The sequence below is a fragment of the Aotus nancymaae genome, unplaced genomic scaffold, assembly GCF_030222135.1.
Source record: "Aotus nancymaae isolate 86718 unplaced genomic scaffold, 86718_ANA_hifiasm-v0.15.2.pri h1tg000021l, whole genome shotgun sequence".
Taxonomy (NCBI): Eukaryota; Metazoa; Chordata; class Mammalia; order Primates; family Aotidae; genus Aotus; species Aotus nancymaae.
Window position 1 is genome coordinate 27,984,322 of NW_026988433.1, and position 14,591 is coordinate 27,998,912.

The 14,591-nt window shown below is 43.1% G+C and overlaps 1 protein-coding gene across 1 annotated transcript in view; it reads left to right on the forward strand.

The window, feature by feature from the left end:
* The first annotated feature begins 1,870 nt into the window (after nucleotides 1-1,870).
* The window catches only part of ALDH1L2 (aldehyde dehydrogenase 1 family member L2), a 65,935-nt gene continuing 53,214 nt past the window's right edge, over nucleotides 1,871-14,591 (forward strand). Inside the window, exons 1-2 of the mRNA XM_012469194.3 lie at nucleotides 1,871-1,924; nucleotides 14,121-14,265. Of these exons, the coding sequence (XP_012324617.2) occupies nucleotides 1,877-1,924; nucleotides 14,121-14,265 (193 nt within the window). The 5' untranslated portion in view covers nucleotides 1,871-1,876. The remainder of the gene's footprint in view (nucleotides 1,925-14,120; nucleotides 14,266-14,591) is intronic.

The following is a 14,591-nucleotide window of genomic DNA, read 5'->3' on the forward strand; positions in this document are numbered from 1 at the left end:
AAACTTGGGAATGAAATATATAACTATGGAACCTCATTCAGAAAAATACACACTCCTTGTGCACCCTTCTAGTATATACGGATCAGAATAAATAAAGTGAACATCAATATTTGGAAGTTTAAATGAGCAAGAAGTCACAAAATGCAGTCAGGAAAGTGGGTTAAGCTGGCAAGATGTAGTGCTCAAAGCAAAACCCTGGATGTTTGTTGCAATTCTCCAAGCTTTAAGGATGGTTCTTTTTGTCTCCTTACTCTCTTAAACACATTCATTTATTTATCCCCTCTTTCAACAAGTTTTTTTTTTTTTAAAGCTCTGGTTAGTGTTAGATACTGTAAATCCTGAGTAATCAGACATAGACTCAGCCTGCAAGGAGCTTCCAAACAGAGACATTAACAGGTATACAAACACCAGTAACAGATTGAGACAGCCATAACGGATGCCTGGACAAAGATTATTCCCCGTTAAGAGGAGTGAATAATTATTTGTGGGGAATAAAGAGACTAAGGGAGAAAAGAATCAGAAAAAAAAAAAAAAGTCTCCAAGAGGCAGCATGTAAGCGGTACCTTGAAGAAAAGAAATGGTAGTGCCAAGATAATTACAAATGACAGGTGACAAAGTTTTCTGGGAAACATTGTCCAGGAAGGAATAGGCAAGAACTGCAGTCAAGCAGAATTACATATGCAAAAGAGCAGTGAGAGGTAAGAGAAAATGCCAAATTGCAGACGGCCTTAAACGCTGGGCTAAGAAGTCTGGTTTGAGACAAACGTCCAGCTAAAGCGCATCTGAGGGTTTTTTCCAGAGAGGGGAGGGAGAAGGGCATGTATCTACTAGGTTGGTGCAAAAGTAACTGTGGCTTTGCTATTAGTTTCAGTGGCAAAAACCACAATTAGTTTTGCCCCAATTTATTTTATTTATTTATTTATTTTTGAGACGAAGTCTTGCTCTGTTGCCCAGGCTGGAGTGCAGTGGCGCGATCTAGGTTCACTGCAACCTCCGCCTCCCTGGCTCAAGCGATTCTCATGCTTCAGCTTCCCGAGTAGCTGGGACTTCAGGCATGCGACACCACGCCCGGCTAATTTTTTTTTTTTTTTTTTTTGTATTTTTTGTATTTTTTTGTGTTTTTCGTAGAGACGAGGTTTCACTATGGTGGCCAGGCTGGTCTCGTACTCCTGAGCTCAGGTCATCCTCCCACTTCGGCCTCCTAAAGTGCTGGGATTACTGGCATGAGCCACCGCGCCCGGCCTACGAGGTAGGCATCAGGATCCCTACACAGTGAAGGCGCTCCCACTCCGTATCTGTCTACAGGTGTGCCTGTTGCCTTCTGCGGGCCGTGCTATGGACAGCACTTGGGATGTCAGATTGACCCCTAATAAGGTAGATCCGTATATACTGCTGCGGGGCTAACTGGTAGACCGTCCCACAGCTCGAAAGCACCTGGACCTTGGCTGGAATTGGCGGAAAGTCCAGTCAGCGGAGAGGAGCGGTCCCTAGGACTGCGCGCGCTCTTGGCACCAGCGTCAGGACTCGCAGGCTCCAGGAGGCCCGCGCGCGCCGCCAGGTTGCACCGAGTTGACCGCCCGAGTACCGCCAGCTGACGGAGCCGGGCCTTGCCAGCTGGGGGGCGGGGCCTTGCCAGCTGGGGGAGGGGCTTTGCCAGCTGGGGGAGGGGCTTTGCCAGCTCGGGGGGTGGGACCTTACCGCTGGTAGGGTGGGGCGGGCTGCGGGCGATGGGCCTGCGGCCGGGTCTGGACTCTCCAGAGACCAAGAGCCGCGAGCTGGGCAGTCCCGGGCATCCGGACTGCAGGCCACGCCCAGGCTGCGCCGCCAGCCTGCCTCTCGCGCCGCCGAGCCGCCAGTGCGAGAGCTCCCCTCCAGCATGCTGCGGCGGGGCAGCCAGGCGCTCCGGCGCTTCTCCACCGGCCGGGTGAGTCCGGCCCGGGCGAGCGTCCCGGCTGCCACCCTGTCCTGGTTTCCAGACTCCGGGGTGGGAGGGCCGGGGCGGTGGGGCTGGGAATGAGCAGCGATGCTTAGACTTTGCTAAAAGCCAAGACAGCGTTTAAAACAAACGAACAAACAAAAACCGAAAGACCTCAGAGAAGGGCCCGGGGAGGGTCCCGGATGGGAACTGGCACGCAAGCCATTGTCTTCTGTCGGGAAGGGGCTGAGGATGCAGTTTTTGGATGTCAGGTCTGGCTGGGATGGCAAGGTGGGAACAGTCACCTGGTGAGGAGGACAGAGTCTGCTTCCTTTCCTTTGTCACTTCAATCGTGAGATCACTGGTCAACAGCTGGATCCATATAGGACCGAGCCCTTCTCCTGGCGGAGGGAAGTACCAAGTCAGTCGGGTCCTCTTGGCGGCCTGGGAGGTGTAAGCGCTCGGGACTGGCACGCAGGGCCGTTCAGATAATGGCACTCAAAGCTGACGGCTGCAAACTCAGTATTCCTGAGCTGAGCTGCAGATGGCAAAATTTCTGGAATTGCCAGGCGGTGCAGAGGCAGCCACGCTGGAAAACTATTCTACTGTAGCACAAGAACCGAGCTCTGGCCCAGCCTGGCGCCTTGGAATTGCATCAGCTCCTCCAGAAATGGAACCGAGAGCGGACACGTTGCATTGTGGTGCTGACTTCAGCACCCAGGGGGCCTCGGGACTGTTTAGGGAAGACAGGGAGAAAAAAAACTGTCTTATGCACCTTATCTCTTTTATAGGAAATACGTAAAAGAATTTGCTTATTGATTCTTTTTCTCGGTCATGTCAAAGACATATGTACATATCCAGATGTAAAAAACTTAGAGGCAGAAAGAAGTCTTGAACAGCACCAAAAACTGGCCCAAACTTGCATCAAAGGAAACGCTTTCTGTATCCCAGACAACCCAAATAATGAGAATTCTTTTTACTCTTTGCAACAAGTCTAGTTACTTTGAGGTATATTCACCTTTATAAAATGAGGAGTGGGGGTGGGGAAGACCTGCTCTTCCAGGACTTTTGCCAGCTCTCCCCACCACGTGGCACATGGGATCCCAGCTGGATAGCACAGAGAGCAAGGGGCTGTGCCGAGTGCCTGGGCCTGTTTTGTTGGCCTCCTCTGTCAACATCTTTCATTGACTTGTCTTTTTTGGAGACTGGAAGGAAGTCTTGAAGAATGAAAAGATTTTGATAGTGGAGTTTGCATAAGATTTCAGTAAAAAGCCAGGCGTGGTGGCTCACACCTGTAATCCCAGCACTTTGGGAGGCTGAGGAGGGTGGATCATGAAGTCAGGAGTTCAAGACCAGCCTGGCCAAGATGGTGAAACCCGTCTCTACTAAAACTACAAAAACTAGCTTGGTGTGGTGGTCGGTGCCTGTAATCCCAGCTACTTGGGAGGCTGAGGCAGGAGAATCACCTGAACTCAGGTGGCAGAGGTTACAGTGAGCCAAGATAGTGCCACTGCACTCCAGCCTAGATGACAGAGTGAGACTCCATCTGATTTCAGTAATAAAAGGTAAACATCCCAGGTGGCAAATGGCATAAACAAAACCATGGATGTGGGGAAGCACTGGCATGGTCAGGGTCTTCCCTGTACCCAGGGATGCATGTGGAAAAGCAGTGACACACATAGCTGGGAAGAAGACAGTTTCCTCAATGGTCAGAAGGAAGATACTGAGTACATGAATGAGAATGTGGGATGTTTTATCCTGTAGAAAATGTTCTGGACCGTGTTTTACAAGAATTATTAAAAATCAAACAGATACATGGCTGGTGGGAATATAAAATAGTATAGCCACTTTGGAAAACTGTTTGGCAGTTATATATATAGTTAAACATATACCTATCCTATGACCCAGGAGTCACACTCCTAGGTATTCACCCAAGAGAAATGAAACCTTACTCGTTCACGTAAAGACCTGTTGATTGATGTTTATAGAGGCTTTATTCATAATTGCCAAAAACTGGAAATAAATTGTCCTCAGCTGGTGACAGGATCAACAAGCTGTGGTATATCCATCCATACAATGGACTTCTACTCAGTGAGGAGAAAAAGGAATTAACTACTGATGCATACAACATGAAGGAAACTCAAATATGTATGTTAAGTGTAAGAATCAGACTCAAAATGCTATGTACTTTATGATTTCATTTATCTGACATTTTGGAAATCGTAAAACCATAGGGACAGAAAAAAGATCAGTGATGTCTGGAGCTGGAGATAGGAGGAAAGCTTGATTATAAACAGGCATAAAGGAGTTTGGGTGGTAATGGAACTGTTCTACATCTTGATTGTGGTGGTGGTTACATGACTGTGTGTTTGCCAAAACTCACAGCACGGTATACTGAAAAGGGTGCGTTTTACAGTATGCAAATTAACTATTTTTTAAAAATTTTTTTATTGTTTTGAGACAGAGTCTCACTCTGTCACCCAGGCTGGAGTGCAGTAGCACAATCTCGGCTCACTGCTATCTCTGACTCCTGGGTTCAAGCAATTCTTGTGCCTCAGCCTCCCTAATAGCTTGGGATTACAGACATGCACCACCATGCCTGGCTAATTTTTGTATTTTTAGTACAGACAGGGTTTCGCCATGTTGGCCAGACTGGTCTCAAGTGATCCTTCAGCCTTAGCCTCCCAGAGCGCTGGAATTATAAGCATGAGCCACTGCACCTGTCCTAATTATCACTTTATCTTTAAAAGCCGAAAAATTAAACAATGCTTTTAAGTTTATATTAAAGCAGAATGAAGGATGAATTAAAAGAAATCTTTCAGAACCTAGCAAAATCCAAGGTGAAAATTAGTTTATAACACTTCCTGAGAGAATTCATTTTTCTATCCTCTGTCTTAAATAAAGGGACTTAGAAACACTTAATGATTTCAGCTTAGTGATATGGCTGGATCTTTCTAACTAAAACAATGGTTTGCTTTAAAACCCTTTGCCAATTAGGTATTATTGCCCACCTCTGCTATTCTGCCTGACTCACTGCTTCTTCTCGCCATGGTAGGAGTTATTTAGCCCTCCTATTCATTTGGCATCCTGTTGTTTAGCTTTCTCTGCCAGTGTCTGGGTTAAGTCTGTCTGGTAGCTCTGAGTTTATGACCTGGCTCCAGGTAACTTGAGGTTACCTTATGATCCAGCCCAAGAGGTAGGACCCTTCCTTGCTCTTTGGAACCAAGTACCTGCTTTATTTCTCAGTTCTGGGAACCAGGTTCTTAACTTGTTTCCTCATTTCCTGGCTTCTGCTCTGGTGTCTTGTCTGTTCATAGGATCTCCAAATTCAACTTCAAGCCATATTTAATTGTCTGTTATACACTGAGCACTCTAAATCCTGAGGATACAATAATATTAATAGATAGCATTGATAAATGCTTTCCCTATACAGTTGTTCCTTGTTGTTCCTTGTATTCATAGAGGATTGGTTTCAGAACTTCCCGTGGATATCAAAATCTCAAGATGCTCAAGTCCCTTATATAAAACAGGGTAATATTTGTATATAACCTATGTGTATCCTCCTGTATACTCCAAATAATCTCTAGATAATTTATAATAATGAATACAAAGTAGATACTATGTAAATAATTAGCCCACTGTATTGTTTATGGAATAATGACAAGAAAAAGTATACATGTGTGGTACAGATGCAATTTTTTTCTGAATATTTTTGATTCATAGTTGGTTGAATCCGTGGATACAGAGCCCACAAATACAGAGGGTGACTGTGTACTCCTTTATCCTCATGACATCTCAATGAAGTGGGTACTATAGGTTGAGCATCCCAAATCTGAAAATGTGAAACCTGAAATGCTTTAAAATCTGAACGTTTTTGAGCACTGACGCGACACTCAAAGGTAATGATCATTACAGCATTTTGGATTTCAGATGCTCAGATTTGGGATGCCCATCTGGGAAGTATAATGCAAACATTTCAAAATCTGAAAATATCCAAAATCCAAAACACTTCTGGTGCCAAGCAATTTGGATAAGGGACTCCTAACCTAGATTATTATGACCATTTTACTGATAAGAAAACTGAGACCCAGAGAAGTGAAGTAACTTTTTCAGACTCTCATAACAAACAAGATAAAACAATAAAGAAAGAAAGAGTCCCTGTTTCAAAGAGTTCATAGATTAGTGGGACAGACTATTAAATCTCTGTTTTTTAGAGAAGGAATAATAATACATATTACATTAACTAAAGTGATATACCAAAAAGGAAATACAAATGAACAATAAAATATGAAAATACACTCAACCAAACTAGTAATCAGACCAAAGCAATTTAGAACACGATACCATTTTTCACTCATTAGGGTGGCAAAAATCATAAATTTGATGATATTGTGTGTTTAGCAGGGTGAAAAAACAGTTCCTCCAATACTCTAGAAGTCAATTTGATGCTATTTAAATTAAATTTATGTTTAAAAATGATCCTGCAGTTTTACTTGTAGGTATCTGAGAAAAATACTTCCACATGGGCACAGGAAGCATGTACCATGATATTCATTGCCATGGTAATTCTAATAATGACATATTGAAAGCCAAAATGTTTCTTAATAGGGACATGAACAAATAAACTGAGATAGAGCTACACTAAGGAGTACTGTGCAACAATTTCAAAGAATGAATTATCCATAGCGACAAGGAACGTTGTGAAACATTACATATAATATTATTTCATTTGAATTGTTTTTGGAAACACAAAATAATAATACTTTTTGTATGTATTTCCATGTATTTTAATGCCTAGAAAAGGTCTGTAGAATTCACACCAAACTACAATAGCAGTTTCTTTTGGGGAGTGAGGAGGGTATACAGATTGGAAGTGATGGTCAAAGGGACTGTAGTCTTATCTGTGACTTTTTTTTAAAAGGAGATTATGTGTATATGTAATATGTACAATTAAAAATTAATTTTATAAAATTTTATACAATTAAAATATAGTAAATGCTGTGCACTGAAATCCTGCCTTTCTAGTACTGGAGTCCGTTTCTGGACTTGAGCCCTTTGGACTGTCTCTCCTTTTACTCAAAATCTGTGTTCTGTGGTCACCAGCCTTGCCCCAGGAACTTTCTCCAGCCTGAGTCCTGGGCATCCCCCTCTGGCATCACCTGCTGATAGGCCCCTGTACTGACAGTCCTTTTTTTTTTTTTTCAAATCTTTTATCCTTTTTATGATGAAAAAACAAAAGTTGGCCAGACATCCAAGAAAGCCCTCACTAATATCTTCTTTATATAATGAGGCAATAGGAAAATCAAGTTGCACAAATTTGCCATTTATGGTGGTATCCTGAATCTTGCTTGAATCTTGCAGACCTGCCTCTATGCAAAGTGTAACTTGTTCCTTCTATTAGTATAAGAGTTTGTTATAATCGGTTGCAAGAGCTTTTGCATTATTCTAAACTATATCCTGTGAATATGCTAAAGGTGGATTGCTAGGTCAGCTTTCATTTTCACCCTCTGCTCCATTTTCAACACAAGAGGCATGCCTACCCGGAGCTAGTTCATGCCTCCAGAGTTGCCGCAGCAGTGTTAGCATAGAAATTAGACTCTCCTGCTTTCAATTAACTCTCCTGCTTAAAGTTGCTCAGTGAATCTCATTGTTGTCACAATAGGTCCAAATTATTTGCCACAGGGCCCTTCATAACATCTCTCTCTAGGGTGTCACCTGTCATCACTCCCTGACTGCCTGTATTGGACACGCTGTGCACATGCATTTATTTCTTTGTAAATACTGCTCCCTCTGCCTGGAACTTCCCAAGGACCTCCTACAATCCTCTCCCTTTTCTCTGCCCACTCCCAAGATGGATTCTCTAAGATTCAGCTAAGGAGCTCCCTTCTAGAGAAGTCTTCTCCTTTCTTAACCAAACTGTGCTCTCCTGTTCTAGCACAGTGTTACTATGTCTTAACTTGTGTGCCCTCCCTACCAGTTGGTGGATTCCTGAGGACAGGGACCACTTCTTTGGATCTTTATGTAGGGGGTCACAAAAAGGCCAAACAGGTAAAGCAAATGAGGGATTTGAGCTGGATAGAGGGCAAGACCATGTCTAGGGTAAAGGGGCCATTACTGCTCAGCGCTAGCTAACTGTTGCTATACGGGACCATAGACCAGGGTTAACAAACCTCCTGAGTCTTTCTGTTTTTTGAGACAGAGTCTTGCTCTGTCGCCCAGGCTGGAGTGCAGTGGCGCAATCTCAGCTCACAGCAACCTGTCTCCCAGGTTCAAGCGATCCTCCTGCCTCAGCCTCCCAAAGTAGCTGGGACTACAGGTGCATGTTACCATGCCCAGCTAATTTTTTTTGTATTTTTAGTAAAGACAGGGTTTCACCATGTTGGCCAGGCTGGTCTTGAACTCCTGACTCAGGTGATCTGCCCCCCTTGGCCTTCCAAAGTGCTGGGATTACAGGCATGAGCCACAGCACCTAGCCAAACCTCCTGAGTTTTAAAGAGAAGTCAGAAATTCTGCCTTCTGAGGCGAAACTCCTAAAAACTTTAACACAGTCCTCTTAAAAATGCTTTGTGAGCCAAATAAAACACCCCTGCCAGGCCAGTGATGTGCCACCTCTACCATGCACTCTGCCCAGAGCATGGCAGAGCCGGAAAACATGCTTGTTGGATGAGTCTTGCACAGAGTCAGGCACAGTTTGGGGCACTGTGTGCTGGATGCTCCATAAAGTGTTAGGCATCTCAGGGTCTCAGGCAAATGTACTTTTTAAAAATTCTTTTGTGTAGATGTCCTCTGTGTAAAACTGCCAATTCTCACTTGGATAGCTTTGGCCTTATTTTACACCCTGGCCAAATGGTTCTATTAAGGTAGCATCTGCCCAGAGGGCTTCAGATCAGGGCAGACTTAGCACTGTGCCTTGAAGTTTTCTATGGAAAGCTATGAGTATCTTTTTATAATTCTTGGAGTATAGTCAGGGTTAACTTGCTTATAGTTAACTTGCTTCCTGAAGAATCCAGAGGATGGATAGCCTGGGAATGCAAAGGCTCTGATCCCTGCAAAAGTCTCTTCTAATGCAGAATGTTAGCTCTAAAGAAACAAGGCCGGGCGCGGTGGCTCACGCCTGTAATCCTAGCACTTTGGGAGGCCAAGATGGGTGGATTGCCTGAGCTCAGGAGTTCAAGACGAGCCTGGGCAACACAGTGAAACCCTGTCTCTACTAAAATACCAAAAAAGTTAGCTGGGTGTGCAGATATATCGCTCTCCACAGAGCAGAGATTCTCAGACTTCTGTGTACTTATGAGTCACTGAAGAGTTTGTTAAAGTGTAGCTTCCTGGGCTTAAGATTCTGACTCAACAGATCTGACGTAGGGCCCAGAAATCCACATTTTAAACATATTCTCTCAGTTACTTCTGCCAATACAAGCAGGCAGTCCTCGGATCACACCTAGAGAAATAAGACTGAAGTAAAATAGCCTATAATCCCAGCACTTTGGGAGGCCAAGGCAGATGGATCACCTGAGGTCAGGAGTTCAAGACCAGCCTGGCCAACATAGTGAAATTCCATCGCTACTAAAACTATAAAAATTAGCTGGGCCTGGTGGTGCACGCCTGTAATCCCAGCTACTCAAGAGGCTGAGGCACAAGATTCTCTTGAACCCGGGAGGCAGAGGCTGCAGTGAGCCAAGATCACGCCACTGCTCTCCAGCCTGGGTGACCATGGAGTGAAACCCTGTCTCTAAATAAATAAATAAATAGAGTAAAACATCTCAGTCCAGGTTTCTGGAATCTTGCTAACTTACTATAAACACAGTTATAAAATCTGAAAACTTCTCAGAGTTAGAAACTCACCTTTATAACTTTAGCGTAAAGCTCAGAAAGTGTTTCAATGAATGTGGTATTTCCAAAGATACTGACATGGCTTCTTTTCTTTTTTTTTTTTTTTTGAGACGGAGTTTCGTTCTTGTTGTTGCCCAGGCTGGAGTGCAATGGTGCGATCTCAGCTCACCGAAATCTCTGCCTCCTGTATTCAAGCGATTCTCCTACCTCAGCCTACCAAGTAGCTGGGATTACAGGCACCTGCCACCACGCCTGGCTAATTTTTTGTATTTTTAGTAGAGACAAGGCTTCTCCAGGTTGTTCAGGCTGGTCTTGAACTCCTGACCACAGGTGATCCGCACCCCCCACCTCGGCTTCCCAAAGTGCTGGGATTACAGGCGTGAGCTACCATGCCCATGCCCGACCGATACGGTTCCTTTAAATGCTGTCTTTCTCAGAGAGGATTGAATCTAGAATTGAACTCCAAATAACCAGACAACAGCTGAGCTGAGTGGCGCACTACATTTGAGTCATCTCAGTCTCTTGGCTCTTATGTGTTTTAAAAGTAGTATTTTAGATGTCTTAAATATCTGGCATTGGTAATGCTGTGTGGTAAAGCCGAAATTATTTAAGGTGGCCAACATGTCGATTCTATTTCAAGCAACAGGGTTAGTTATAGAATTTGAAGGTAGTATAGAGAATATTTTGATTTTTTTGAGGAGAGGAAATTAAATGTTCAGCCATGTATTATCTGCAGGTGAATTTGCTGTTGTTACAGGTTAATCTGTTTGCTTGCAAGTATTTGTTGAAGCTTAATTAGGTTCTTTGGGGATAGAAACTTCGGTTGACCTTAGAAAAGGATTGTTTTAAATTAGTTAAATTAGTTAAAACTGTGTTTTATTATCAGCTCAGTTGCAGAGAAGTTGTGATCTGATATCCTTTTAAGTTCACGCCTAAAAACAGGATGTTATGTATGCCTCTAATAAGGTGGGAAATAAGGGAAAATTAAGTTTCTTCATAAACAGATTTTCTCAATGAGGCTTTACTAATTTAGAATTACTTTCCAGAACATTAGAGAATCCCATTTAGATTGGAGAGGGATAAACATTCTAAGTTCAGATCTTGTGGAGCCATATACGAACATGAAAGAATGTAAGGTAGAGAGAGTTCTGGGAGGCATTTTCTTGGCAATGATCTTGGCAAAGATCGTAGCAAGTCGTGACCCTCTGATTACCCTCTCTTAGTCCACAATCCTGCATCTACTTTACTGTACATGATGGTTCCTCATCATCGTCTTAACGATTATCATGTCCACGTGTATGAACTTAAGCATTGTGAAGACTCCATTTTGGGAGAATTTATAGAAGATGTAATTGATCAAAGACATTCTTAAAACTGGAACTTCTTTAGTGCCACTCTTATCTACATGGTGTTTATATTTCCTGATAACCACTGTATTTTGTGTATCAGGGTTAATTTATAAATAAGATGGAAGAAATGGGTAGTCGTAGTTCATGTTAAGTATTTTATTTTTAATTAATTTTTGTTTTAGAGACAGGGTCTTGCTAGGTAGCCCAGGCTGGAGTGCAGTGGCGCAATCATGGTTCACTGCAGCCTTGAACTCCTGGAATCAAGCGATCCTGTTGCCTCAGCCTCCCAAGTAGGAATAGCTGGGACTACAGGCACGTGACACCACTCCTGGCTAATTTTTAAATTTTTTGTAGAGATGAGGCGGGGGGCCGAGGGTGGGTCTTGCCATGGTGCTCAGGCTGGTCTTGAACTCCTGGCCTCAATCAATCCTTCCACCTCGGCCTCCCAAAGTGCTGGGATTATGGTTGTAATCCTAATTACACGCCCAGCCTAATTATTTTATTTTTAGGTGCATACATGGGCTTTGATGTCAGACAGATCTGGATTTACGTTCCAGGCTCTCCTCATTTCTAGTAGTGGATACACTTAACATTTCTAAGCCTCAGCTTCTTCATCCATAAAATGGTGCAAAATGGGGCTTAATAATAGAGCAAAGATGTGAAGATTAAATGAACTGAAATGATACTCAGGCCTTGATCCCTTGTCTAAAAACTTGGGGGCAAATATGTTTTAGAGTTCAGAATTATTTACAATTTAGAAAGTTAATACGGTACATGATACATTACACAAAATTTCCAGCAGGCTCTGGGGCAGTACCATAAAAAAAACATTGATTTTTCTGCAGCAAACATGTAACTATTCATATAGTGTTTATAAATATTGTAAATAAAGACTATAAACAGCATGACATCAGTTCAGGCTAGGTTTGAAGCTAATTGAGTTTGTGTCAAATTTATAAAAAACCTATAAGGACTATAGAGAGCATTACATTAGATCAAGCCAGGTCTTGAGGCCAAATGAGTTTGGGCCACTTAACAAAGACTTTTAAATCCTGAACCGTATGAAAAAACATATAATAGAGTCTATTGCAAGACCTTTAAAAATTATTAAAGCTTCTACTTAGACAGTACTTTATGGTACATACAGTACAACACCTGATGTTTACGTCAATAAAAATTGAATGAGGGCCAGGTGTGGTGGCTCATGCCTGTAATCTCAGCACTTTGGGAAGCCAAGAAGGGAGGAACACTGATCTCAAGAGTTCGAGACCAGCCTGGGCAACATGGTCAGACCGTATCTTTACAAAACAATTTTAAAAATTAGCCAGGCATAGTGGTGTGCGCCTGTGGTCCCAGCTACTCAGGAGGCTGAGGCAGGAGGATCACTTGAGCCCAGGAGGCTGAGGCTGCAGTGAGCTGTGTTCGTGCCACTGCACTCCAGCCTGGATGATAAAGTGAGACTCTGTCTCAACCAAAAAAGAAAGAAAGATAGAAAGAAAAAGAAAAGAAAACAGTTGTACGATGATGATGTTGGTATTATCATTCCCATTTTATAGATGAGAGGTAGAATAGGCGAATAGATGGGCACAATGTCTCACACCTATAATCCCAGCACTTTGGGAGGCCAAGGCAGGAGGACTGTTTGAGGCTACAAGTTCGAGACCAACCTGGGCAAGACCTCATGTCTACAAAAAAATTTAAAAATTCAGGCAGGAGTGGTGATATGCACCTGTAGTCCCAGCTACTCGGGAGGCTGAGGTAGGAGAATCACTTGAGCCCAGGAGTTCAAGGGTGCAGTGAGCTGTGATTATGCCACTGCATGTCAGCCTGGGCAACAGAACAAGACCTCTAAAAACAAATACAAAAACCAAAAGGCAAACAGAGTTAGTTCCTTGCTTAAGGCCACACAACTAAGTGGGAACACGAGGTTTTGACCTCAGGCATCCTAGCTCTGAGTCTGTGCTCTTAACCTCTGTGTTATATTGACACTAAATGTTAGCTCTTGGCCTCTTTGGGAGATCAAAGATAAGTCTAGTTATTTCTGTATTACAGAGTAATAAAAGCATTGTCACACTGAGGTAGATCCTATTCAGTATTAATCTCCTTTTAACCAAGGCACACTTACTTGTTTACATGTGGCCTTATTTCACCAAGGAGCTGAAATGGCTTGTTAAAATATATGCAATCTCAATGATTAAGTGAATCATCAAGGAAATTAGGGCAAAGGGAAGATGAACGATACTTACGTGTGAAATGGTTTTTACTACTATCCATATGTAATGTAGCCTGTGTTCAGTGTACGTCAATAAAAATTTTATTTTGTAGATCTTTGAGCTTTAGTCCTCAAGTAATCTTTTTTTCAGTATGACTGAAAGAAAAAGTTTACTATCCAATGTACTTAAAAAGTTTTTTTCTTTTTATAAATTATGAAAACTTTATGTTTATATATTTAGGAATACAAGGGCAGATTTCTTTCTTTTTTCTTTCTCCCTTTCTTCTTTCTTTCTTTCCTTTCCTTTCTTTCTTAATACAAGGGAAGATTTCCTTCCTTCCTTCTTTCCTTCCCTCCCTCCCTCCTTCCCTTTTCTCTTTCTTTCTTTCTTTCTTTCTTTGTTTCTTTCTTTCTTTCTTCTTTCTCTCTCTCTCTCTCCCCTTCTACGGGGGCAGATTTCCTTCCTTCCTTCCTTCCTTCCTTCCTTCCTTCCTTCATAGCTGGGATTACAGACGTGCACCAGCACACCCAGCTAATTTTTACATTTTTAGCGAAGACAGGGTTTCCCCATGTTGGCCAGTCTGGTTTCGAACTCCTGACCTTAGGTGATCCGCCCACCTCAGCCTCCCAAAGTGCTGGGATTATAGGTGTGAACCACCACGCCCAGCCAAGAGCAGGTTTCTTACATGCATATATTGCGTAGTGATGATACCCGAAGAGTGAACGTCGTACCCAATAGCTAACTTTTCAACCCTCACCCTCATCCAATGTCTTCTATTCAAGCTTATGTCTTCATCATTGAATTGTTTCACAGGTTTATTTCAAAAACAAGCTGAAGTTGGCACTCATTGGCCAGAGCCTCTTTGGACAAGAAGTCTATAGCCACCTCCGCAAAGAGGGCCACCGAGTAGTAGGGGTGTTCACAGTTCCAGACAAGGATGGAAAAGCTGACCCTCTGGGTGAGTGCATCTTGGGATGACTGGGTCAAGAATTCTCAGGTCTGGGCTGGCCATCAGCTGGTGTGGCAACTCTGCATACACAATACACGCTCATTCTATTTGTTGTTTTACCCTTACCAATGCTGGACTTTCATTTCATGGTCCAAGGCAGCTGCCTCAGCCCCTACTATCACATCTGCATTCCAGCAAGCAGGAAGGAAAAGAGTGGGAAGCAGGGGAAAGCTTTTTATTAAAGGTGTAACCCAGAGTTGCACGTATTCCTCCCACTTGTATCCCATTGGCAAGAACTTAGTCACAGGCCAAATCGACTTGAGGAGTGGCTGAGA